The following is a 26,836-nucleotide window of genomic DNA, read 5'->3' as shown; positions in this document are numbered from 1 at the left end:
TGATTAGGTTTCCCGATCTGCAGTTCTGAAGACCACCCATGGGGAGTTAATTACCTTCAAGGCCACAGTGGAAACGTGGAAACTGCACAGTTTGTTTTGTCTCTGCCTACAGTTCAGCACAGCAACTTTGGAAGCTCGATCACGGTCAGGATCAGTCTGAGGGCCTGAGAACAGGAAACTGAGGTGGAAATCGGTGTCTGGCGCACTGCTTTAGTCTCGTAGGAGGCAGTGGCAGTGCGGACTGGTGTTAGTGCTTACCTCATGGCTAATTGGGCCTGTTTAAGCACTTTTCCTTGCTGGCGCAGAGCGAACAGCTGCCAGTCCAGTCTCCCACATGAAAGGAGTGGAAGTGAAATCGTGATGAGCCAGATTAGAAAACAAAGCTTAGCATACCACTGGACAGGCAGGTGGTCAGCATCACCTAGAGCCTCTTCTGAAATCATAACTCGCTGCGGAATGAGCGATTGGAGATGGTTGTTGATGTGGCAGTCCCCCCCTCTTCCCTCTTATCATTGTGCAGTATTTTTCTTTGTTTTGTACAAGTTTGGGGTTTTTGCTTTTCATTTTTCACACAGCAAAGCCTGTTACGTTTTCCTTTTAACCAAGAAGGTAGATGAGGGCATCTGAGCAACACTGTGGTCCACTGTTCAGATTTTGACATGGGCGGCCCTAATCGAGTAGTACAGTACTTACAGGGTCCCTTCTGCCAGGGGTACTGTAAAACAAGCACAGCATCCAGCACCTTCAAGGAGGGTTTTCACTTTTTGTTCAGTTCAGCCTACCCTAAGAGATTTATTACAACAAGGAAGCAGTCTGTAACTGCTAATGGGAATTAGGCACCACGAAAAAAAAACAAAAAAACATCAGCACTTGAATTGATTCTTTACCAAGAGACTAAAGTTAAACCTGCAACTAAAGCAGTTCATGGTTTGTTTGAGGTGCATGTGGGCCTGTGTGCTGTAGCCCCTACAGGTAGGGGGCGCTGCTGGGTCCATCAGGATAGCTGTTCTAGAGGGCTCCGGGACTGGAAACAAATAATTTATCAATACTTTTAGTGTATGCCCAAAACATGTCTCCTATTTAAATTCCAGAAATGTTTCTTATTGTTTCTTATGTCTTATTGTATAATAATAATTGCTTACACTTATATAGCGCTTTTCTAGACACTCCACTCAAAGAGCTTTACAGGTAATGGGGACCTCCCTCCATCAGTGTGGAGCCCCACTTGGATGATGCAATGGGGGCCATAGTGCACCAGTACTCTCACCACACACCAGCTCTCAGTGGGGAGGAGAACAGAGTGATGAAGCCAGTTCAGAGATGGAGATTATTAGGAGGCCATGACTGGTAAAGGCCAATGGCAAATTTGGTATGTTTAGGAATTATGTTCCAAACAAACACTGAAAACTTCACACTTTAGAGGGAAGAAGCTGTCTGTGTGCATAAGATGCACTATGAGGGGGGCTTTTCTCAAGGGTCTTCCTGAGTCCTACAGTTCCTGGGTGTCGCGGCAGCACCCCACTCAGGAAAAGGGTGGTGCCCCTGCTCCCAACTCTGCAATGAGGACCTTCATCTGGCAGGATGCTGATCTGTACAAGACAGCCTTCCCCGTTCAGAACTATTTCCCACACTCCTCGGATTGGCAGTGTCTAATAATAAGACACCACAATCTGCACTTTGCCACCTTTTATTTTTTTATAAACCTATAAAACTCAGACTTGCCTCTTTTATTGCCTTCTGCAAAAGAGGGCATTTCTCTGGCACTGCAACAGAAGCTTTTTTTCCCCCCAGAATAAGACAAGGCAATAAAAACAGGGTTGTATCTGTGCAGGGTGGAAACCCTGAAACTGGAAAGATGCAAAATCCATTTCAGTAAAACTGTTTTAATTAGAAAAACAAACCTGCAGGAAATGTAACGTGACAACATGCATCGTTTTATGAAAACGCGCTGGACCAATAGTAGCATTTATCGCATGGGGGCTTTGTAATAATCAGAAACAATGAAGGCAGCAAGCATTTCTAAATTGGTTAAACTATCATTCCTGCTAATACTGAATGAAGTTTGTATAATTTGCCCTTTCAGTCAGTCAGTGACACACACTGTGTTTTGGGCAGCAGAAAATGAGTCTGTGTTGTATTTCAGTCACTCCAGCTATAATCTTTGTTGAGCTAATAAATCCTAGAGGAAGTCCACAATGTGTTTACCATCTGACTGCTGTGTAATTACAGTGTACAATAGGGAACACCCCAACGGAGAACAGAAACTTGTCCCAGAATCCAAAAGACAGGCTTTTCCAAGCACTGCAACAGTTGCTGTGCGGCTGGAGTAAACACGCCTTTTTGTTTCAGAACAGCAGAGTTAAAGCTGCAAATTCTGTAAACATTGTGAAATGACAAAAGAAACTACAGCTACAAATCGTGTAAATCTTGTTCCAGAAGAACAGGGGGTAGGTGTCCTGATGCACTTACTAGTACTTCATGTAGGGAGCCTGCCAGACAAAATACAGTGTTCTCTGTGAAGAACAACACTCGGCTTAATAAGAGCATTCAATGTGCATGTTACCAAACTTTATATGAGGGAGGTTTGGTTAAATCTTTACTCTAATAATACTTAAACAAGTTCCCCTTTGTAATTTTACGGTGGCCCAAAAATCATACTTTGTAACCAGTCTGGTTACACTTAATCAAATATTGTACATATGTCTTGTGAAAAGAAATGCACAGGCTCGAAGGCTGGGTGGAAGTGTTTGGCCTTGTGCTTATACATTTCTAATTCAAATCCACACCTGCTGGGCATCTACAGTATACTGTAGCTGTGTGGGTATTGTAAAGTGATCACAGCAGACTTCCTTTTATAACCACCTGATGCTTTCCCTAAGCATTCAGGCCCCCGCAGGCATTTTCAGTAGGCGTGATTAAAAAGACACTTTTGTCATCTGAAGCCAAACGTCTATCTCAGCATGTTGAACTGCTCTTCTCCTTTTCCGATTCCCGAAGCCGTGCTCCTCTCTGTCTTTCCTTGGGATCTGGGATGCAAATGGGTTTTCCCATGCCACTGTGGCGAAACGGGAAGCAGGGAGAGAGTTTGCCAGCCGCTCATGGGCTCGTCTCTCCCTGTGCAGAGAGACCAGGAAGGTGGTGCTCCGCACCGCCGGGATGCTCTTAGTCACATTTCATTGGCAAATCGGGAAGCCTTAAAATCGTCTGGTGACCTGGAACATGGACAAGAACAGCTTGAAGCAAGATGTGCTCTTTTTCTCTCTGCTGTCCCATTTTATTTGATCCTGTTGTGCGCTAACACAGCTACCGTTCTCATTGACTTAAAGGAGCAGCAGTCTGTGATACCAGGATTGTACCTTCAGCAAGCTGACCTCAGCTTGGTTAACAGTGGAAGCTGTCTCTTTAGATTTTCTAGAGTTCGCTGGGGGTGGGGGAGGTCTAGACATCTTAAAAAGAGCAATAGGATTCCCTTAAGAAATGTCCCAAACAGACGAGGCCCTGTCAGTCCAGTCTGTTATTTGTATTAATGAGGGATAAGTATCTGTTGACAAGGAGGGGATTTGTTAAACCCCCCGTCTCTTAAAACCTGTCAAAGGAGACCACAGCCGTTTTCAAAGCACACTGCACAAAATGCCATCCCTTTGTGTGACAAGAGCAGTCAGCGCAGTCCCGAACGTTATATATGCCTAAAGCCAAGATTAAAAACTAGGCTGTTGAAACAAAGAACAATAAAATATACTGGAATTTTATTTTCCACTGGAATGTGACATGTCAAATACTGTACATCCCAAAGCAAAACATGGGAGGTACGCAGTTTGTCTACAACATCGAATCATTTTTGGAGTCGGAGCAAAGCGGCCATTCCAATTCTTTTAAAGTCGACTGCGGAGGTCAGTCAGAGGGGCCCAGCCCTGAAAGCCACAGAAGTGTTTTACTCTTCTCCAGAACTCCTGCTTACAACTGTTTTAGCTTTGAAGCTTGGGTAACAAATGGAAATATTTAGGGCATCATCTGTGTTTTATTGTCGGGGCTGCCACAGGATGATCACGACTGAGACTGTGAATCAAGAATAAAAACTTGCAGTGATTGGCGCTGACGTTTAAATAGCTGCACCGTTCTAAGTGCCTGTTAAAAGATCCATAACAAAATTCCTGAATACTTATGGATTATAAATATAGCTGGAAAAACCTCTAATGGATTGTCGTTTGTTTTTTTTGGTGTTTTGTTTTCTCAGTGGTGAAAGTGGTGCCGGCAAGACTGTGGCTGCTAAGTACATCATGAGCTACATCTCCAGAGTGTCTGGTGGTGGGTCCAAAGTCCAGGTGAGGCACCAGATGAAGAGCAGACAGCTCCCTCTGCTCTTCCGTCATGCTGCGTGCTTTTAGAGCCAGGGAGAGCTACCTGGACCACCGTGCGTTGCCGTGGGTTAAAAACAAAACAGAAGGGCCTACAAGTCTGTCACTGCTCTCGCATATAACCCTGTACCAAACTTGTATAATCTGTGTTACATAAAAAAAAACTTGGGCTTCAGCCTTCGTTGGTGGTTTCAGCATTGCTGAACTCCATGCCTGTTCGGATTTGACTTCGACTGCCAAGCAGAGAACGCTTTCAGGCGTGATCTTAGACATGTCTGATTCCTTGTAGGTTTTACCCAAGTCTTTAAAGATTTTAATGATAAGTTTACAAGTGGCATTGTAAATCCCTACTCCACACACGCACACATCCCAGACTGCCATTCTCTTGTTGGACAGACCTGCCCGGGAGCTGGGCTACCAGTCTTCCACCAGACTGGCCCATCTGTTGATCTCTCAGAAAGGCAGATGTCCTCTTCTTCAAGTCCCTCAGTCAACAGAAGAATAATAGCACTTTTAAAGACATTAAGATTTTGCGATCTTGCCAAAGACTGCCTCTAAAACTCCTTGCTGGCTTAGAAAGATCTTAGACATTTGTCATCATTTGGTCTGGTAAAAGCTTTTACTGGAGTTACAGCCAGCCCTGCTCATTACTGTTTGTAGAAATGTGTGGATCTTCTAGTGGATCAGAGTAGACTGAATAATCATTTTTCCCCCTTCACTTTAAAGTGAGTGTTTTCTTAATTCACAGTTCTGAGCAGGTTTCTGCAACTAAATGCTCCTTGCCCTAATTGGATTATTTTGCAAAGTGTGTAGCAATTTAAAAGGAAAAAAATGGTAGGGTAACCAAAATTCATTCAAATTTTATTTTCCTTGAATATTTTGCTACAGCGTGGTTAAAAAACAAGCCTGTACGTTCTTAATAACTGTTGTATATTCCAATACGACATTCTGAGAACACTCATATCACTGTGTAAAAAGAGACTGACTGTTTTAGGAAGTGTGCATGTGTGAATCCCTGTGCTGATCTGTATTTAAACAGGTCATTGCAATTTTTTGAAGCACGTGTCCTTGAGATTTTTATCATTGTGTAGTTTAACAAAGCACCCAATCGTATCTGAGAGATCGGCTGCCCTCTGCCCTAGCCGGGCTCCTTTCTGTGTGTCTCAGTGTCACAATATTTGGTTCCTCTGCCTTCTCTGCTGCTGCAGTCTAGTTACTATGTACCGAATAATATTAAAGCCACTTGGAATCTCTGGGAGCCTCTCATCCTCAAAGATCAACCCGATCCAGCAAAATGCAAAACAGTTGTCGTTCCGTTTTTGTTCCTGAATTTAAAGCATGTAAATTAAGTTTGGAACTCGTGTCCTTCATTTCCATGTTGCGCTCCAAAGAAAAATCACTTTTTGTTTGACTCTTTTTTTCACCTGAAGAATCTTGAAAATCTCTACTTTATACTGTAGGATTGCCACCAGCACTGTTCATGAAAAATATTAAATTCAAGTGTGTAAAACACTGTTATTGTTTTTGACCATTTCTGTTGCATGTATTAATATGGACATTTGGCGAATTTAAAAATCACGGTCAGCTCTCAAAACTCAAAAAGAGTTTCAGAAGACATGGGACTCTTTCATTTGATTCTTGCAAAGATAATACAGTGTATGCAAAAGCTGTATTTAAAACAACAGGTATCGCTCCGATGGCAGGTAGAACTCTTGGGATGGGGTTTGGGAGTTTAGAGGTTTTTTTATGCAAGTATTGATTTCTTCTTCGTTACCTCAGTGTAAGTGAATACTATATTGTTGCTTATTTGTATTTGGTTTTCGCTCTATGATCGTTTTCTTTTACCTTCAGATATAGAAAATTGAAGTACACTGACTGAATGGTCATACCTTGAATGCATAAAACCTTGCTTCACAATAAAACTGATTTGAAACGGGGGAAAAAAAATCAACTAATGGTCCATAAATCACGTACCTAATCTGTTCCAGGCCTGTTGCTAGTTATTGTGAAGTTCCCGCCATCAGCTTTCTAAATGCCTCTCTGGGTATATGTCTCAGAGTTTACATCCTGGCCCTTGTTGTCTCTCCTCAGCATGTTAAAGACATCATTCTCCAGTCAAACCCTTTGCTGGAGGCCTTTGGAAATGCAAAGACACTGCGGAACAACAACTCCAGCAGATTTGTAAGTGCTGCGTGTTTTCGGGTAACATCCTGTTTGCACTGTCATGTCCTGTGGCTTTGGCAGAACAAAGGAGGAACAGCCGGAAAAAAAATTAAAATGCAGCCCTGAGAGCCAGTTTTGCCTTTTCATGAGTTTTATTGTTGCATGCTCCCTCAGATTTGGTTCGCTTTACACACAATCTTTTAACTGCAAGCAGGGAGGATGTAAACCGAGTTAAAGCAGGGACAGCTGCTCTCATTCCCCGGCCACAAGACTTGACAGCAGTACACCACTCCTGTTTTACTGCTGCTGCTGGCTGAAAACACAAGCCAGCTTGGCCTCTCCATCCAAGCTTCTTAATTAATGTTCCTTCTGTGTCGATAAAACAAAAATGACTTTCTGTCCTACCCAAACAAATTACCCTTTCATCAGTTTTTTTTTAAATTTCTTATCATTGTAGAGTAATAACAGTAAATGCTTTGCAAAACGCACACAGGTCACACAGGTTTGAAAATAGGACTGTGTCACTGGCCACTGGTGACCGGGAGTCCCCTAGGGGTGCTGCACTGCAGAGGGTAGAGGAGGAATGCTGGGAGACTATGTGGCAGGGCTTACTTGGTGACACCTTATAACTGACAATTGAATGTTTTAAAGAAAACTCTCAGATATGTGTCCAGTCAGACGTTACTGTTTCTTGATGAACTGTAACTTCATGGCTCTTTGCAGTACAAAGGGCCCACAAAACATTGCAAGCTCTGCTTTTTACTTTACATGCCTCTCTTTGACACGGCAGCTCTACCCTCTCTTTCAGGGAAAATACTTTGAAATCCAGTTCAGCTCGGGAGGAGAGCCAGATGGGGGGAAAATTTCCAACTTCCTGCTGGAAAAATCCCGGGTTGTTATGAGAAATCCTGGTGAGAGGAGCTTCCACATATTTTACCAGGTAAGGAAAGGGGGGCTTTCAAGAAAATGTCCTCAGCTTGAACGGTTTTCAGAATATATGGGAAAGAAATGCTGTTTGGCTGCTTCAAACACATGTCGTTCCTTTTCAGTGTGTCATTGAGGTCTTTGGAAAACTAGAGGAGGTTTTGCTTCCCTATAATATAATTTCCTGCAATTTAGAGCAAAAAATAAAAATGTATGAACGGGGGATTCGCAATAGATACATACAGTATCTTCAAAATGACTTTTGGCTGATTTGCAATTTGCCATGCTTTTACAACTTAGCAATTTTCATGAATTAAAGGTTTTTGGTAAGCATGCTTCTTTGAAATCTTTAGGCATCTGTATTGCATCACTGTTGGCGCTTGGGTGAAATGTTTTAGGATTACTTGGAGAATGCAGCTTCTCTAATCATGCAGGGATTTGAAGCTGGATATCTAATCACCTGGCCTCTCATCTTCACAGCTGATAGAAGGAGCCAGCGGAGATCAAAGAAGCAGTCTTGGAATCACCTCCCTGGACTATTACAATTACCTCAACCAGTCTGGTTCCTACAAGGTGGAAGACATCAATGACAAGAGTGACTTTCAAGAGACAATGGTAAGAACTTAGATCTGCTTCTGTTTATGGTAGTGGTGGTGGTCTCCAGTCCTTGGTGGGCCTCAGTGTCTACGGGTTGAATTCCCACTTTGTCTTTATGACCTATTTGAGCTGAACTGGACCAGTTTAAAACTTGATTAACACTTAACACAAAGGTCTGCAGCTGCTGGTGATTTAAAGAGACCCGGAACACCTACTGGATTCCGGCCCTCCAAGAACTAGACTTTTCTGCTCATGGATTTATGCCTGATGTTGCAACAGGAAAAGGCAACAAAAGTGCTAAATTAGAAAAATGAAATAAAAGGCATGAAAGTAGTGAACAAGCAACAAAGGAGCAATACCAGAGAACATACTGCATCCATCAAATGGAAACACTACATCCTCAGGGGGTCAAATCTAGAGCTTGATTTCTGCATCTGTCTTTAATCTGTTTTTCTGTGATCGTTGTTGTTTATTCTTCTCTGTACTTTCTTAGAAAGATACAAATTTCACTTCAGAAACCAGTGTGATCTTTTGATTTTAATAGATACATCTATGACCTGCCTCAGTGGATTCAATTGTGTATTCAACTTTTAATTGTTTCTCTTGATACCGATTAAAAAAAACTGCTGATGAAATATTTTAGACCAAAAATCTTATATGATTTTCCAATTCCTTTAGTATTTTATGCCTTGGTGAATAGCTAATTATCAGTGTAGCTGTCATTTGAAATGTTGAAATATTTGAAGAGAGAACACCTGCTTGTTCTGTTGCATCTCTGACGAGGTCTATATATTTGGAATGAGAAGTGATATCCCGTGTAATATACAAAATGAATAAGCTAATTTGAAGTGAAATGTTATGTCACTATGGAAACACTTTGACAATAAAGCACTTGCTTGTATTCTGTATTCATGTCTGAATGTGGAGATTCTAATATAAAGCTTCTTTAAGAGTACAGTGTCATATGCATGCAACAGATGGGCAAGAGAGTGTTTTCATTTCACAAGACCAGAAAGGACCATTACATTTTGATTTAGACAAGTGGTGAAATTCTTGTTGATTCACCTTCTCTCCGACTGAACTTATCACCTATTCTCAAAGCATATGAGTCCATGCAGTCTGTCAACCAGATGTTGACTCAGTATAGTATAGATTCATGACTAAAACAGAAGAGGCCCTTATTTAAAAAGCAGTCCATCAAAAAATTGGCTCAGAATTCCAAAGTCCTTTAGGTTCAGCTCCACTGTTTCTAATTTTACATCTAGAAGCAAGCATTACAAGATCTTCGGTATGCTGAATGAGATCTCCTGAGTTAAGGCCTTTATCTGTGGAGCTCCTGATTAATGGAATTCAATCCCTTGCCTCCTAGAGGTTTTAATTTAAAAAATGCTCAATTTCAAAACCCTTTTTTGAGAATTATAGATTGCACTGTCTTGATCTAGTTTTTAACACATGCATAACTAAAATTCATGCTTTTAACAATGAATGCAGATTCTATGGGACAAGGGTGAGTGACCTTTACTCCTCCAGGATCATTGCAATCAGAATGTGATGCAATCAGAATGTCAATCACTAAATTAATCCTTAAATACCTGATTGACTTTGCTGCTGTGAACCACTGGGAAGGGAATGGGAAAGCCAGGACTGTCGGTCCCTGCCCGAAGACATGCAGAGATCTTATGGGGCTCCTGGCTCAGATCAGATCATACTACAGGCACTCAAGACTGGTATAATGAACTGAGCCCCCTCTACCTCATTCGTGGCTTTTTCGCTGACCTGCTTCTGTTGGTCATGTGCTCTCCAGCCTCCTGTAACCTGTCGTTTCCTCCCCGTTCTCTCCCTCCAGCACGCGATGAACGTGATTGGGATCAGGTCCGAGGAGCAGATGCAGGTCCTGCAGATCGTGGCGGGCGTGCTGCACCTGGGCAACATCACCTTCAAGGAGTCTGGGAACTACGCCGCCGTGGAGAGCGAGGAGTGTGGGTATCGTTACGGGCGGAGGGTGGAGGCGCAGGGGTTAGGGGAATTTAGGCTGGCTTTATAAATCTCCGACAGCACAACACTGTTTTCCTAATAAAAAGCACTGGGAAGATGGCAGCATCCTGTGTAAAGCTCAGAATATAGGTGTTTTTTTTCTTTTGAACTTGGGACGTTTTTCTTTTGTTTCATAAAAAAAGTATAGAAAACCTTAAAGCGATGGAAAATAACCGTTTACTAATATGACCCCCTAATCAGGATATATGTTTCTGTTGTAGAACTTTCTGTAATTCTGCGTTATTGCTTTTCTCCTGGGCTTATGGGCAGGGCAGCGTTTTCTATGCAATGCAGTTCTGTGGAAATGGCAGTATTACATCACTAACTAGAATTCTGCAAGGAAATATTGGATTTCCTGCCCTCCCCCTTTTCGGAATGGCTGAAATCTGAATTTCAGAGGCTGCTGTTCCATGGGTACAAAGCCACCTTCTGTTCTGTGCAGATGTCTTTTTGGTGTTCCCTAATCGCTGTGCTTCCTTTTCGAGTGTCACATCCCCTCTGCAGTCTGTCTGCTGCTGTCTACATCCTGGTACTCCACATCTGTTCGCTGCTGGCTGCTGTGGGTCCCAGCACAGCCCTTTGTACCACAGACGCCTGTTTCCTCCCCACAGCCCTGAATATATATATATAACTTGCTCTGTCATGACAGGAGTCAAAGCTTTTGGATTGTTCATTTGTCCCCAGTGCTGTGGGGATTTTTACTTCTCGTTAATGTTTAACAATAGTTAACATGTATTCATGTAATATATATAGAGACATTTGCAAATTAATATTCCATTTTATTAAATTGCCAATCAATAAATAAACATATTCACTTCCTTTGAAGTAATATTCCAAAGTTTATGGATAAACAGGAGATGCACATAGACGATGCTCAACAGTGTATTAACAAAAAGGTCTCATGACAGGAGAGTAAATGAATGTGCTATAGCACTGCAGCAGCACAGACATTTTCCTGCTTGGGTTAGCATTCTGTCGAGCATGTTTAACTCCCAAATGAGATAGAGGGGCCGCAAGGCCTCCTCTCTTTCTGATTACTTTAGGTTATGTCAAGTTCGTTTAAAGGTCTGGCCTCACTGGAATAATATTATTCTTCTTAGCAAGTCATATTTTTAGAATGGAACCAATAGACAAGGGGAGAGGTCCAGTCAAGTTACTCTAAATTACCTGTTACTTCAAGATTAGGAAAGCTGGTGTAAGCAGACCATTGATTAAACAATGTTCTGAGGAAGGGAACTACTTTTTGTTCCAGATGATCTCTAAATGACTCCATTGAACACACCACCTGTTCAATGGATCACAGTAAACTTCTTCCTGGACATTAGAAATTAATGATTTTCCAGGCCGGCTCTAACAGCTGCTAGACTGGGGCTCTCCAGGACCAGGGTCAGAGACCCCTGCTCAGGCTGTTCAAGCACACAGGGCCTTGAAACCAAGAGGGCAGTGTGGGGGGGCTTTGCGCCACCTGGCTGGCAGTCTGGTGCACTCCGGAGAGGGAGAGAGGGAGGCTTCCCTAGGGAGAAGGGAGACTACTCTCTCACAGGAAGACACCAGCAGAGCGCCAGGCCAGACTCTCCAGGGTAGGGGTGCCCCATCCCGGTCCTGTGACCCACATACCTGAGGGGTTTTGCTCCTGCAGAGCCCTCAGCTACACAATCAAACCCTTTATTGACTTAATAATAACCAGATGGATTTGAACTTAAACATGTTGGAGCTTTAACTGTTGTATGTCGTAAGTGAAATAAAATCCCAAGTTTCTAACTAGAAACAAAATGCAAATATTCAATTGCATGAACTTCTTAGATCAGTTACGGCTTCAGTTATCTGATGAAGGTGGGAGGGGATGAAAACCAGCAGGTGTGTGCGTCACCAGGACCAGGATTGGGAATCGCTGCTCCAGGTGTCCATATGGCTCCTCCGTGTTAAAACGAGCCCTGTGCTGGTGTCCGCTCTGTCGTTTTCCTGCCCGTTGGGCAGCGCACCTCACGAGACATGGCTACGTTTATTTCACATGGCGGGAGCCAAGCTATAATTTTGTGGCTTGGGTGGAGATGGAGAGACGTTGAAAAGCTGGCCGTAGCGATGGGCTTCGGGTGTTAAAGCAGGCCCTAATTGTGCTCCTGCAGTCCTGGCCTTCCCCGCCTTCCTGCTGGGCATCGACCAGAGCCGGCTGAAGGAGAAGCTCACCAGCAGGAAGATGGACAGCAAGTGGGGTGGGAAGTCGGAGTCCATCGACGTCACGCTCAACGTGGAGCAGGCCTGCTACACCAGGGATGCCCTGTCCAAGGCCCTGCACGCCCGCGTCTTCGATTACCTGGTGGAGGTGAGCAGTGCTCAGCGCCCCTGCCGGCACAGGCGCCAATTACCAAGCACAACAGAAATTAAAAGAAAAGCAACTGCCTACAGTGTTTGATTTGCAGGGAGTTTTTTTAATGTAGAAAACCTTTCTTAACAAGATTTCAGTACTATCATATCAGCATTTTGTTTCTTATTACTCTTTGTATGGTGCAGCGGTCGGGGTTCTGGATGCATAACTGCAAGGTTGTGGGTTCAAATCCCAGCACTTGTGTGAAAGAAGGGTTCTCATTAATGCATGAAGTAACAAGTCATTGCACTTGTTTGTCAGGGATCCACCCCCTTTGGAGTTTTACTGTGAGCACTGTTTCTTCCTAGTCTAGTAGGAGTTAAAATGTGGGAGTGAATTTCCTAGTTGAAGCAACAGTGCACGAGGAGTAATGCCTGCATCTGTGCAAGACTATCAGATGAGCAAAGGTTTTAGTTCACGTCTTATTTAAAATCCTTTTCATTCCTTCAGTAAACTGAATTATAAATCTCTATATCATGCAGATGGGATCTATAACTGCTTCTATATACAACAGAAAAGTGCTTCCTGCCCCAAAAATGTCTGTTTTATGCTTCGGTTGTGCTCAACAGTTCAGCTGCAGATGTTTTTTTTTGTTTCTGTGGAATCTGCTCAGAGAGAATTGAGGTAGCGGATAAAAGCTGGAACGAAGTGCTTTTAATGGACTGCTAACATCTGGCTGGCAGGTTTAGCTAGGTAGCTGAAGCCCAGTCGAAGTGATTATGGAGGGAAGAGTGAAGGGTAATGTCAGTGGCCAAGGAGTCTTTAAAACCGCCTGTGTCAGCAGAGTGTGTTGCAAACCAGGGCCTGGCTAGCACATTGCTTGGGTCTGAAGGATAGGGAGAAATATGCTATTAAGTCAAGACAAACTAATTATTTCTAGGCCTCTCTGTCTTCTAAACCTGGTGGAGATGTAATTTTAATAGCATTCTTATTAATTTCTAATGTACTAAGAACATAAAAGTTACAAGCAAAGAGAGTATTTGACTCATCGAGCCTGTTTGGTAATTTGTCGCTAAATGATCTAAGGCTCTCATCCAGCTGCACATACTGTATGTTTGTTCATTGCAGTCGATTAATAAAGCCATGGTGAAGGACCATCAAGACTACAACATAGGAGTGCTGGATATTTATGGATTTGAAATTTTCCAGGTAAGAATGTTTGTGTGGGCGTTCAAATCCCGATCAGGCCCTAAATACCAAGCTGTACTGTGAATAAAGAAACAGTGAAATGCAAATGGTGCTGTGACATAGCAGTAGGTTTGGAATGAAAAGATGAAATTCATAGTACTTATTTAATTGTCTAAAATGTATATGAATGCCTAGACTTCAGTAATCACACATCTTGAATAGCATTTTACTTCTTACCTGAAATATCTTTAAGCACTGTAACATGTAGTTGCTGAGAGAGTAAGAGTCTCAATAATATGTCATTATACTATAAATGTATCGATTGCAGGGCCTCACTGTGCTTTGTTTTTGTTTGTTTGTTTAATACTTTACAATTCAACCCAAATTCTCTGCTCTGTTCTACCGGGCGGTTTCTTAATGTCTTGTTCAGCATGTGAAGGCTCATGGGAGTACAGAAATCGGTGCCCAGACTATAAAAAGGGACACTACAGCTTACAGAAGATGATAAGCAGTGTACAGGGCTCAGGCTGGAACACTGCTTCAATTATGATTTCTCATCACGAAAGCTATGTTGACTTGGAGATAAGAGTTCCTTATAAACCACAGCTGTAGGCGGCAGAGTGCATATCCCCAGCTTGCCAGAGTGCCCTGCAGATTGTCAAAGTGCTTTATTGCATGTTTTATTTTTAGTACGTGGTTGAAGTGCATTATTTAAGCACCCAAAAACCCTTTTCTTACTCACTTTTCATGGTTAGGTAGAGCACAATCGAATGTGATTGTGTCTGTTTTTGTTATCTACAGGAAAGGAAAGCACAGTACCTGTAATTTTCATGTTACAGGATATAACTGGTTATGGCATATACAGTGTTTTCTGATATTTGGTATTTAGACTATGTTACTGTCAATGGTACATTAAATATCCAGTTCGGCTTGAGTTATAACACATTTTATCCTTTTCAGAAAAATGGCTTTGAACAGTTCTGCATCAACTTTGTGAATGAAAAACTCCAGCAGATTTTTATTGAGCTGACCCTGAAAGCCGAACAGGTAATAAGACTTTTAGAGCCCGTCGTGCATGAATATCGATCTCCTATAAATCAACCATGACATTAATGCAGCTGGTGCCATCGAGCTCTGGAGAAACCCTCTTTGCTGTACATCACCTTGACTAAGATAATCCCATGATGGAATGCAACTTATTTGAAACAAATGTGCTTAACCCACTTTATCACTGGAGAATGTACAGTAGTCTTTCTTAATTATCATTTTAATCATTTTAGATGGTCAAGAAGAAGAAAAGGGAAAAAAAACAAAATATATTAAATAAGATTTGATAAAAAATAGTTCAACTTCAGTGTCAGTGACGAGAAATACAGTATCCTGTATTAAAGGCACAGTTGCCATTGTATATAGTTAATGGAAAATGCATCTGCTGGCTTCAGTTTCCTAATCATTACGTTCAGCCCAGAGCTGTCTTTCAAAACAGCTCTCAGAAACCTCTGAGGCCCCTCCTCTCAGAACCCTCTTGGCTTTCTCTCTCAGGAAGAGTACATTCAGGAGGGCATTAGATGGACTCCCATCGACTACTTCAACAACAAGATTGTCTGTGATCTCATAGAGAGTAAAATTGTAAGTCTTGCTTTTTACACGCCTCCTTAAACTTTTTGCTGTGTTCAACAATGAAACTCATTTTGAAATGACTGGGATAACATTGTGGGTTTCAGTGAATGATCAGTTCAAATTCAGTTTTCTCCCCATTGTGTAACCAGTATACATGGTAAATGACAGGACAACACCCTGTTTGTCTGGACAGCAACCCACAAGGGACTCTCGGCACCTCTGCTTTAATCCTGCACACCATCCATTAAAGATAAGGCAGAGTCACAAGATAAAGCCATTCTTGGGCTCATTAGGGCTATATGCTCTCCTATGTTTCTGCTGTTCCTTCCTGCAGCTGTAATTGTTAGACCTGCACTTGTGCTGTCATGCTTTTTGAATTCCGTTGCATCCGTGTTTATCCCAAAAGCCACCATTTTTATCTGTGAATTTCAGAACGAGGAGTGAAACCTTCTGATCTGACCGAAAAAAGACACGGCATGTCGTTCGTTGGATTCTTGTTCCAATGTTGTGTTGCGTAGATGTGGGAATGCAGTCTTCCCCATGGTCAGGAGAAAAGCACGAGTTGTTTGTTTTGTCGAAAACATGACCCAGAGAATTGAAAATTCTGGCTGGAACGGGCTGCCCTTTCCTGACAGCTGGGACTAAGCTTTGTGTTTTTATTTTTTATCCAGCTCAGCGGCAGCTGTGGTTTGACATACTCAATTAGCTAAAAATGGAAGTTGGTGACTCCCTTGAAAGCTACATGTGCATATGTTTGTGCTCGGAGATGGTGTGGTGAATGAGACTTGATTAGAGAAGGGACCATTTTCCTTAAACAGTACTTGCATCTGTGGTTAACCTGTCAGGAAACAAAATGCTATAATGCCAAGTGGAATGTCGACCTCGCTTTAGACCTTTGTCAGCACACATGGCTTTCTTTTCCCTTAAAGCGGAAGATGTGGGGGGAATTGATGCACTCACTGCTCACAATAAAAAGCGTGCTTCGCTGGAGATTTGAAAAATGCACTGCTTGGAGAAATGATGAGGTTTTCTCTAGCACTTAACTGCTAGTCTGAAGAATTCAAGAAACAGAGAGGCCCGTCTAGCCCGTTTGGTTATTATTATTTTATTGATCCCGGGATTTGCAGCCTTTTCTACAAGTAGTACTAAAGCAGCATTACTGCTGGTTCAGGTGGGTAGCTGCGTCAGCATGCATACTTGCAAAGGAACAAGTAATAGGTTTATTCCATGCTGAAAAGAGAAGAAGGCTCCACAGCCAAAAAGTTGTTTCCTTCTCTTTTCAGGATGGAATAAATGCATTACTGCTAGTATGTATTTCTCACTTTAACATGACCTCCCTGACTGGATACTAATGTGCTCAAAATACAAAATGGACTAGACAGTAATTGGCACTGGAGGAAATGCAGCCACCTGTCACCGCTAGACCCTGCAAACGGAGTCTGACTTCCCTCTCTGTGGTGCTCTGGTCCCAGAACCCCCCGGGCATCATGAGCATTCTGGACGACGTGTGCGCCACCATGCACGCGGTGGGCGAGGGGGCCGACCAGACGCTGCTGCAGAAGCTCCGCGTGCAGATCAACTCGCACGAGCACTTCAACAGCTGGAACCAGGGCTTCATCATCCACCACTACGCCGGCAAGGTGAGCCCTCACCCCCCCCGCCGCTCTCCCCGGCTGGGAACAGCAGACAGGGCTCGGCCAGGGGCCCCTAGCAGGGCGAGGAGGAGCTGCTGGCGGCTGACTTTGCTGCATTTGGCGCTGTCTGCAGGTTTCGTACGACGCGGAGGGGTTTTGCGAGAGAAACCGAGACGTGCTGTTCATGGACCTCATCGAGCTGATGCAGAGCAGCGAAACGTAGGTGACGGCTCCTGTCCTGGGTTGCGTGGCTTGTCGAGAGGGGTCCTTGAGGTGGAGAAGTCCTGTGGTTGGATTATTTTTTCCTTTGGGATGCAGCAGAAAAAACCTGGGTGGCAAGGTGGCAGTCAGGGCAGTAGCTGTGGAAAGAGAGGAGCGGGGCATTGCTGCATTTAACATTGCCCCTTGCCGCGTTTTCCCCTACACCCCATGTGAGCGTGTGGCATCCTTCTGGGAAGTGTTGTGGAAAACGCTGCTGTGGCCTTGCTATTGTCCGCCTGGCTCAGCCCTGGGGTGCACAGGGGGCTCTCAGCAGGGGCACCCTGATGGCTCTATTGAGCTGAGGCTGCCATCTGTTCAAACACCCCGAGTCCGAACTATTGTGTTGCAGCTTTTGTGGTGTAAGGCTGAGGCCCGCCAAAAGACATTCGCACACGCCTCCGAATGGGCTAGGAAACTGCAGCCTGCAGATCTGACTGCCGCAGTACAAGGCACACCTCTTTGTCAAGTTCATTTGCAAAATTCATTGTTGCTGGTGTGAATGAGCCCAAAGCTGCACTGCCCAGCTGGACAGATCATCTCCGTCTCTTGATACTCATATTCAACCCATCTAGGCAAGCCAAAAAGATCTGTGACAGAACAACTAGAGCCCCCTCTTTTTCAAGATCCTTTTTAGTTTGATCTGCTCTCTGTTAATATATCTGCTACAGAATTTCATTGTAAGTGAATACATGGTCAGCCACTATTTATAAAATGTCATTTCATTGAATCAATTGAGAATTCAAAGAATTCAGGGTTTAAACAAATTGTATTACAAACAGTATTACAGAATGTTTCTTTAAAATAATGGATATGCTGAAATGTTTAGAAGTAATTTTCAGCATTGAGAAAAAGTTAGGTGTTTTACCATTTATTGGTCTTTATGTACACAAAAACTATATGAGCCACAAGACTGGGATTCTCTTGTAATTCCAAATCGATGAAAAGTTCATTTCATAACTGTCCGCAACTGTCCTGTGTCTCCAAAAATAACTGAGCGTTTTGCCTTTTTTTTCCGTCATCTTCTCCAATAGGTCTTTCATACGTGCCTTGTTCCCCGAAAACCTCCAAGCAGATAAGAAAGGCCGACCCACAACTGCTGGGAGCAAAATAAAGGTGACTGGAAGGAAAGACACTGGACTGAGTCTGTGCTTTTTTGTCAAGTCAAAAAAAACAAACAAACAAACAAACAACTGCCCTTTCTGTCAGGGCAGGTGCAGTAGCTGGAAAGAGATTAAAGCCCTTTGACTTTGCTGCTGGTTCGGGCTGTCCATGCTCCGTGGCTCATATGTCTGTGATGTTATTGCTTCGCTGCAGTCCTGACACCGAGGCACACAACTGTCCCTGTGCCGCAGGATGTACAGACTAACAGCTGTTGAGCAGAATTGTCCACCTGCTCCAGTGTATTCTCCCTAAATTTCCCATCTGAGGCCTTCTCACGTTTTGTTGCTATATTATCAATTCTTTTATTCCTTTGCTTTCATATATTTATTCTGTCGTTTTATTTTGTTTTCTGTGGGGCACATAAACGCGAGTCGCGCTAATGCTAGCTGCACATTCCGCTAAGCTGCTCTGTGTCTTCCGTTACCTCCTGCATGGTAAGAGGTACAGCCTGTCCGCTGTCTGTGCATTTCATCCTAGCCCTCTGCACAATACTGAACAGCTCTCGGAGCTTAGAGTTACAACAAAGAGAGCACTTTTGCTGTAAGGTAAAACAGTAAGGTGGAGAGAGCTGTAAAGGTGTAATCACATTGGGCATGGTTATCTGGGTTTTCATTAAAGAAAAACTCATCATAGCCAGTTAATATACTGTATTCCTGTCCCTCGTACAGCATCCAGTCAGGTCTCATTCTGTTTTACTGCTGCAGCTCCTTGCTCAGTGGGGAGCAATGAAGCCCCACTCCGTATGCATAGGGACACATGCACATCATTATCACATCTTCTTTGGAGAGCTACTTAATTTGAGATTGTGGTTTGTATTGTGTCAGAGCTCATTAAAGGAGAAGAGAGAATGCTTATGTTTGACAGTTTCAGGTGATTGAACTGAGCTTTCCACCGCCTGATATCCATTCACAGAAACAAGCCAACGATCTGGTGAGCACCTTGGTGAAATGCACTCCCCACTACATCCGCTGTATCAAACCCAACGAGACCAAGAAGCCAAGGGACTGGGAGGAGGGGCGGTAAGGCATCACTTCCAATGTCCAATTTGAGAATTTAACCCCCTGCCTGCTGTCTGCCTCACACACAAGTACTAAGACTTTGGTTCCATCTAGCAATAGAAACATTTATCCACAAATCAGTAGCTGTGCTTGTATGTGCAATGCATTAGTCTGTACAATTTACAGGTCTGTGCTCTATTAGAAACTATCCATGCTTCCATTTTCTAACTGCTTTCTCTAATTCATGGATGCAGACAACAGGCGTAAGGCAGGATACGCCCTGGATGGGATGCCAGTCTATCACAGGGCACATACAGATACAAACACACTCACACCAGGGCCAATTCCCCAGAAGCAAATTAACCTACCAGTATGTCTTTAGACTGTGGCAGGAAACCCACACGAACACAGGGAGAACATGCAAACTCCACGCAGACAGAACCCCAGGAATTGAACCCAGGGCCCCATTGTGGTGAAGCAGCAGTGCTAATGACAGCGCTTGCCATGCCTCCTCTCACTGGAAACTAAACAATTGTATTTCATATTTTTTTCACTTTTTGTATAGCGGAATTTTCCTACACTGCTATGAAGACTAGACGGTGAATTTCTGTTAGTTTTAATGACGTACAGTAATCTGGCATTTCATGTTTGAGCTCCGCCTGTAAAGTCTGTGGAATTTTAGCTAGGCGTTCATAATGGTATTATCAGAATCTAATCGAATAAAGATCTCCGAAATAAGGGAGGAAGTCTGTAACTGCGCAGAGACTGTGTAGCCTTCTCCCCCTGTGTTTCTTTCCTCAGAAAGTGCAGCGAGGTACACGATGTACTGATTTGATGCACTTCATTGTTCAGGGCGTTGTAGTCTTCCTGTTGTTGCTCCAAAAAGAAAACTGGTCAGGTTTCACGATAGAAAGAGCTCTTTGAATACATTCTTCCCAAAGGCAGCATGTGTTTAAAAAATGAATCCAGGGAGCCCTCCAGGTTTAGTTTGGAAATTCAATTGCACATTTGAAAGAAATAACGGAGACCTCGGCCACGCTGTTCTCACACTGAAACTGACAGGTTTGGCCTTTGATCCTGAGAGCCAGGGGAATGCACAGTGGGTGGAGAGATTTTACATAGGAAGCCGGAAAACAACAGGTGAATCTTCAGAGAGGAACATCTGAGGACATGAATCAGTGCTTCGGGTATTGATTTCAACTCCCAGGATAAACTTTTTTTAAATAGTTCTGTGCTTCAGGTATGCAAGTGCAATTTTAATTCATTAGTAGAGTCTATTGACTAGATGTAGATGAAGGGATTTTTCTATATAAGAATATAGAATAGTGCCCGCACATGTGGTATTTACTCTGAAAATCTTTTTGGACTTTTCAGGCAGTAACCGCCACACAGCTGGTTTTCCTATGAAATGGAGCAAGCAGGCAAAGTCGAAGGCCTGGTATCAGTTCATTCACTGTGTTCTGTTTGCTCCGTCAATGTCTAGAGTGAAGCACCAGGTGGAATATCTGGGCCTGAAGGAGAACATCAGAGTCCGCAGGGCGGGCTACGCATACCGGCGGGTTTTCAGGAAGTTTCTGAACAGGTAAGCCGGCGATCCATCTGGCGCTTTGTTCCTTTCCTGGCTGCCGGAGACCGCATCACTGGGAAGCTTGTGAAAAGAGGAAATGCAACGAGAAAGCCGAACGCTTTCTTTATCCATGGCTGAAGGGAGTTCAGCAATTCAAGGTGGAAAAAACACAGCTGAAATGAGGTGGTTCGTTTGCGCAGGCCGATAAAAACCCTGTAGGAGAGGGGCAGCCCTGCACACGCTGGGTGTGCATTACTGCTGTGGCAAACAAACTGATGAAACTGCCAGGCTCGATAAAAACACATGCAAAATTGAGGTTGTCTTGGTGAAAAGAGCTCTGTTGGAGTATTTATGAGTCTGTTTATGCATCTTTTTTTTTATTGGCTGTTATAGGTTTTGTGTTAAAAAACAGAAGGGGTTGAACATTAAAAAAAAAGGCTAAAAGTTGCATAGTGTTAGGCCCACTGGCGACATTAGACCTGAGAGAGAGACAGGGAGAGTGCACAAGAGAGTGGCTTGATGTTAATCGGTGTAAATCATATCGGGGTCTCCTCAGTTCAGCCTCTAATCTCACTCCCACAGGGCGTGCACAGGAGTTGCAGTTTGAGGCAACCAGGAAGTGCACACTTTGCTGTTGTTTGTGTTGGCTGGCTCCCGGCCTGCCTGCTGGAGCCTGTGAATAGAGCCATTGGAGAGGCTGATGGCTGCTGCATGGGGGCTGAAGTCACTCCCTGGCTCTGCCCGGGAGAGGAAAGCAGACGGTCGCTCCACCCTTGCTCAGCCTGCCCGGAATTCACGAAAATCCAGACACAGGCAGCGGGCGCCGCTTTCGTGCGGCTCTGCTCACAAGTGTGACCAACAGCAGCCCAGATGTGCTAAAGGCCAGGCTCCAATAAAGGAATCCTTTTAGTCTTGAAAAGAGAAGAGTGGGCTTGACGCTCGTTGTCAGCCCGACGATATGCCACACCTCTCCTGAGAGAAAGCCCTGTCTTTTTCCAGGCTGGTTTTGAATGTAGTTTGGATCTCACGTTTGAACTAGCAAAGACAGACAAGCACAGAGAAGTATTGTGAGTTTAATTTCTTAGAAAGTACCTTCACGGGAAGATAATGTCGGCATTCTTAGCTAAAATACAATAAATTACAAACGATCAATACAAAAATCAATATTCATTCTTCCTGATGGGTTTTAAGAGTTCCACATACGTTTCCTTACAGTCTTTTCTCCATGTGGCGTATTTCAGCTATGGCTCCAGACTCGTATGCAGACGCCTTTGCTTGGTGCGCCAGTGGATTGTCTTGCCCAGCTCTGAAAACTGCCCTGACTGTACCCTCCCTTCCCTCTCAGGTACGCCATCCTGACCAAGGAGTCCTGGCCCACATGGCGCGGCGACGAGAAACAGGGAGTGCTGCACCTGCTCCGGTCAGTCAACATGGACCAGGATCAGTTCCAGCTGGGCCGCACGAAGATCTTCATCAAGGCGCCGGAGTCGGTAAGCCCGCAGGCCAGCATGCACCGTGGCCACGTCTGAGAGGGGCTCGTCGGGTCTTTTCCTTTCCTGCTTTGCGCCGACCCGGGTAGATTCGGGCACAGCTTAGGTAAGGGGAGGCAAGAAGAGCGCAGGACTGTCCTGATTGAGCAAGAGCTTCAACTCCCTTATCGTCCCATTCTCAGCCTTGTGTAGTGTGTCACGCTGGTAACGTCGTCACCAGCCCCCTTATCATCGACACAACACTGGGTTCATTCTAGCCACAGCGTGGAGGAAGCAGTCATGGGATTCCTGCATCAACAGGAGTCATCGGTCACCCACAAATCAATCAGTTTCTTATGTAGCGCCTTTCAATTCTGTGAATCGTCAAGGCCCAAATGCAAATGCAATAAGTACAGCTCTTAATGCTACTGTATTCCATCTGACACTTTTATCCAAAGCTACTTGTTTCTCCGCCTGTATGTCCAGCTGGGTATTTTAGTGGACTAAAGCAGCAGTTTGACCCACAAGCCTAATCACTGCACCACTGCTGTAGCGGGATTAAAGAAGCGTGTGTTTTCGTTCACTCGGTAGGTAAGCGAATAAGGCCGGCCTTTGTTTGATCCGAGCCGCGCCGTGGTCAGATCTGGCCTGTGGAAACCCGAGCCTGCAGATTTTCGGTTCCCGTCCTGATCTGAAGTGCGATGATGTGGTGAGGGGTGTGGGGCTCTGACAGACACAGAGGCTGCAGTTTTTTTTTTGGTGCGCTGCTGTATGAAAGCTGTTTTTGTGACTCAGCAGGCTAGTGAGCTCACGTATTGACATTTCCAGCGCACACCTGAATCAGCCCTTGTAACATGTGAATGCCGGGGGTTGTGTGCCAACGTGTGATTTCGCGAAAGCCTGAGACGACCGCCCCTACACCCCTGCAGCCCCCCCAGCCATCAGGTTTTAAAAGTCCCGTTTCTGTTCTCAAGTAGGCTTCTGATTCTTATGAGACCGGCTACTGAAATAATGGCATTAAACAAACCAGCTCTAATTCTACTAACAAGGCCCCATTATCCAGTAATTATGTACTGGTGATATTTTATTTTACAGAGTTTAGAACTCCTGGTCTTGGTCCCCTTTCCTTTGGCAGTGTAAATTTTAGTGACGGGTCACATTTTGTCATGCGTGTCTCCAGCAACAGGCGGGTTGTTTTCCCTCCCTCACGTGATTAATCGTAACGGGACATTCTCTTGTGCTTGTGCCGGAACGTGCCTGGCAAGTGTGATATGACGCGCCGGGACAGCAGCTTCTGTGACCCCGAGGAAGGCGCACGGGGAGGCCGCACAGCCCAGAGGAGAACAAGGGCACCCCGGTTCTTTGACTCCCTGCCAGCCATCACATGGGCACTTGAAATCGGACAGGATGTTTAGTCTCTTGGAAAGCCGGGTTTGTTATTTTGCTGGCCGTAGCAAGTTGGTGCAGGAAATAGCAGGGCAGTAGGAAATGGCACTGAATGATTCACGGGTCAGAAGAGAGGGTTGGAGTGCTGTCCTGGCCACCCCTGGCTCACAGAAGAGGTAAAATGCTGCTTTGATGTCTCTTAGCAGCCTGTTCATTAACTAGGCCATTTTATTTGAAGGACCATGACCTTTAGCATTACTGACGCAGCTCCTCCTTCTTCACTAATTAGTGTTAAGGAAGATTTTTATTTTTTATAAAGACTACACTCTCCTGCAGTGAAGTGCTTTTTACAGTCACGTAGTCAGGTCTAGAAGGAGTAATTAGGAATGTGGATAAAATGGTATTAATCTTTTGAGTGTTTAGCTAAAGCAAAACCAGTGAGATGCACTGCTCACATACGTAAAGGGTAAAGAATCGATCATGGTACTTGTTTGCTTTCATTTGGCTGTGCAGATTTACCCTCCTTTTTTACTGTTTACCTTCAGTACGAGGACTCTGACGTGGTGAAAGTAAAAATGGTCCTAAGTGGGCCTTGTTTGCAAGTGGTCTAGTAACAGCACCTCAGTTATGCAACATCACCCACTAAATAATCATACAGAACATGTGACTGACAGCTGGCTGTAAGAACACTGAAGGCTCCGGCCGATAATCTTAGTAACAGCACTAGAGGGTGGTCCTGTGTGGCCAAAAGGAGCTTGCAGAAAGAGACAGCAAGTTCCTGCGGGGTCTTGTCTTGGCCCTTCTCCTGTGGAGGGCTGGGAAGTGGGTTTTCGGTTTTTTGATCTGTCTTCTCGCCTTCGCAGCTGTTCCTGCTTGAAGAGACGAGGGAACGGAAGTTCGACGGCTACGCTCGGGCGATCCAGAAAGCCTGGCGGAAGTACCAGGCCAGAAAGAAATACGTGCAGATGAGAGAGGAAGGTATGGCCACAGCGAGTGCCTGCATCTCCCTGACATTTCAGCTTTCGACTGCGTGCCAAATTCTCCCAGTAGCCCTGACTTCAGCCTGTCTGCATTTGCATTTCCAGATTCTTCTCTGCATTTCAGTGTTTCACTGGTCTGTAAACTTCCCTCTGCTGAAACTAGGGACTTGTTTTCTGTGAGCAAATGAACTTCGTTTCCCCATTCTTACCCTCCCTTTACAGCTTTGAGACAGTCAACCTCTAATGCAGACGCAGATATTTTGTATTTATTCTCCTGTGATGAGAAGTGAATCTTTTTCTTATACAAGATATGATTGATTTGATTATTATGTTAGGTAATTAACAGCTGCACTGGTTAAAGAAATCAACATGATGCTTTCATAAGCTCCACACCCCAAGATGCCTGGAATCAGTCCATTCAGAGCAATCAGTTTCCCATAGATTATAATTAACCACTGCATATAAATCCAGTTTAATCTGCTCAGCATGAGGCTAAAGTCCACCGGCCCTGTTAAGAAGCTGGCTTTAGAATGTCCCTTTAATAAAGCCTTGCTACATGCCACAACCTTTTGAAAGGGAGTTCACTGGTAGAAAGGAAGACATTAGTTATGGCAACAGGTGCAGGTGAAATAAGCAGGCAGGGCTGGAGAAGAGAGCCGTGCTTTGTGGTGACCTTCGGTGTGGAACACACTTGATTGAACTACTGTAATTATTAGCACAGCAGAAGTGCAACTGGCTTAACGGAACCCGAGCCCAGCTGGGCCTTGCAGCCGAGTTGGTCACGCGGGTTTTCACTCCACTGCCCTGGTTTGCCCCACGATGCGGCTGAAGAAGAGCTGGAGCCCAGATAGAAAGGCCTGCCCCGAGGACTTGCTGTTCACCCGTTGAGCTTGTCCTTGCCCTGTCCTTCGTGTCCTTAGCCTCCGACCTGCTGCTGAACCGCAAGGAGCGCCGCAGGCACAGCATCAACAGGAACTTCGTCGGGGATTACCTTGGGATGGACGACCGGCCCGAGCTGCGGCAGTTTCTGGCCAAGAGGGAGAAGATCGACTTCGCCGACAAAGTCACCAAATACGACCGGCGGTTCAAGGTACCCGCGAGCAGCTCGTTTTCTCTCCGTGCGTGGACGGCACCCAGAAACGGCCAGATACAATATGGTCCTTGAGGGGCTCCTAGCTCCTGCTTTTCACACTGGTTCTGTTGGACAGCGCTCGACGCCGCGTCCTTAACGGTTAGGTTTGTCAGTTACGCTTTAATTGAATAACATAACATGCATAATTGATCATGCATAATTGAACATTAATTGATAACATAATTGAACGACATAACATGCATAAGGGGACCTTGCTTTTGTTTTAGCATTGTTGATAGCACTTTGTATGATGTAATGCTTAAAGAAACTGCATGACCTCTTATTGTACAAGTTACATTATGTTGTGTGGGCATGTCCCTATAAAGTATTATGCATTTGATTATAATGTCTTGTGTAGCAGCTATGAAGGGATAATGAAGCCATTATGCAGCAACATTCAAATAGAGTTGCCATTTTGTCTTTCTTTCCTGAGCGGGGAAATCCATATACAGGTCAAGCATATGAATTAAATTATGAGATATGTGAAGAGAAATTAGTGGGTATCTCTTTCAGTAAGGCACACTAATTCGACTCTTTAGGACTTATTTCGCTTCCTGTGGTTACAAACGGCTGAGATGTCAGACAGGAAACGCTAAAACCTGATGAGGTTTGGAAAGAGGAAGCTCGGTTGAAAGTGGCACCTCAACGAACGAGAGTCCGAGGCACAGATTTTCGTTTGTTTCTAAGAAAATTCTGATTGTGTCAGAATGCAAGTGGCCTTGCATCGATTGGATTTCCCCCTCAAAACCAAGTCTAAAAATGCGGACGAGTGCTGCTTCAATGTTTTCAGAACCAGTGCTTGAAATTCGGTCTGTGGTCACTGTGGGCTATTGGAAAGGAATTAACTTAATGGCTCTCCTTCACCACAGACATTCACATCAGACATACAGAAAAAAAACAGGTTTGTTGGCCATTATGCTGGACTACCCTGACATTTTTCCTTGTGAAGAACCCGCATTTTGAAATTCATAATGTAATCATTCAAAAAAGTCACGCTGAAACTGAGAGGCATGAAAGACATAAGTGCTCTTGTTCCAGTACTCCTTTCTTGCACTGGTATTG

General features: G+C 44.3%; 1 protein-coding gene across 2 annotated transcripts in view; it reads left to right on the top strand.

The window, feature by feature from the left end:
* Nucleotides 1-26,836, top strand: part of myo1ea (myosin IEa) — a 69,316-nt gene that overhangs the window by 29,226 nt on the left and 13,254 nt on the right. For both annotated transcript variants that reach the window (XM_088640987.1, XM_088640986.1), the window contains exons 5-21: nucleotides 4,235-4,322; nucleotides 6,447-6,536; nucleotides 7,327-7,458; nucleotides 7,923-8,057; nucleotides 9,886-10,018; nucleotides 12,200-12,396; nucleotides 13,507-13,587; nucleotides 14,527-14,613; nucleotides 15,109-15,195; nucleotides 16,659-16,826; nucleotides 16,954-17,039; nucleotides 18,113-18,194; nucleotides 19,155-19,261; nucleotides 20,724-20,822; nucleotides 22,153-22,297; nucleotides 24,526-24,640; nucleotides 25,563-25,732. In XM_088640987.1, coding sequence (XP_088497113.1) covers nucleotides 4,235-4,322; nucleotides 6,447-6,536; nucleotides 7,327-7,458; nucleotides 7,923-8,057; nucleotides 9,886-10,018; nucleotides 12,200-12,396; nucleotides 13,507-13,587; nucleotides 14,527-14,613; nucleotides 15,109-15,195; nucleotides 16,659-16,826; nucleotides 16,954-17,039; nucleotides 18,113-18,194; nucleotides 19,155-19,261; nucleotides 20,724-20,822; nucleotides 22,153-22,297; nucleotides 24,526-24,640; nucleotides 25,563-25,732 — 2,002 coding nt within the window. The remainder of the gene's footprint in view (nucleotides 1-4,234; nucleotides 4,323-6,446; nucleotides 6,537-7,326; nucleotides 7,459-7,922; nucleotides 8,058-9,885; nucleotides 10,019-12,199; nucleotides 12,397-13,506; nucleotides 13,588-14,526; nucleotides 14,614-15,108; nucleotides 15,196-16,658; nucleotides 16,827-16,953; nucleotides 17,040-18,112; nucleotides 18,195-19,154; nucleotides 19,262-20,723; nucleotides 20,823-22,152; nucleotides 22,298-24,525; nucleotides 24,641-25,562; nucleotides 25,733-26,836) is intronic.

This window comes from Lepisosteus platostomus, chromosome 7 (assembly GCF_059453375.1).
Source record: "Lepisosteus platostomus isolate fLepPlt1 chromosome 7, fLepPlt1.hap1, whole genome shotgun sequence".
Taxonomy (NCBI): Eukaryota; Metazoa; Chordata; class Actinopteri; order Semionotiformes; family Lepisosteidae; genus Lepisosteus; species Lepisosteus platostomus.
The sequence above is the reverse complement of the archived record's forward strand: the minus strand, read 5'-3'. Positions and strand labels throughout refer to the sequence as shown.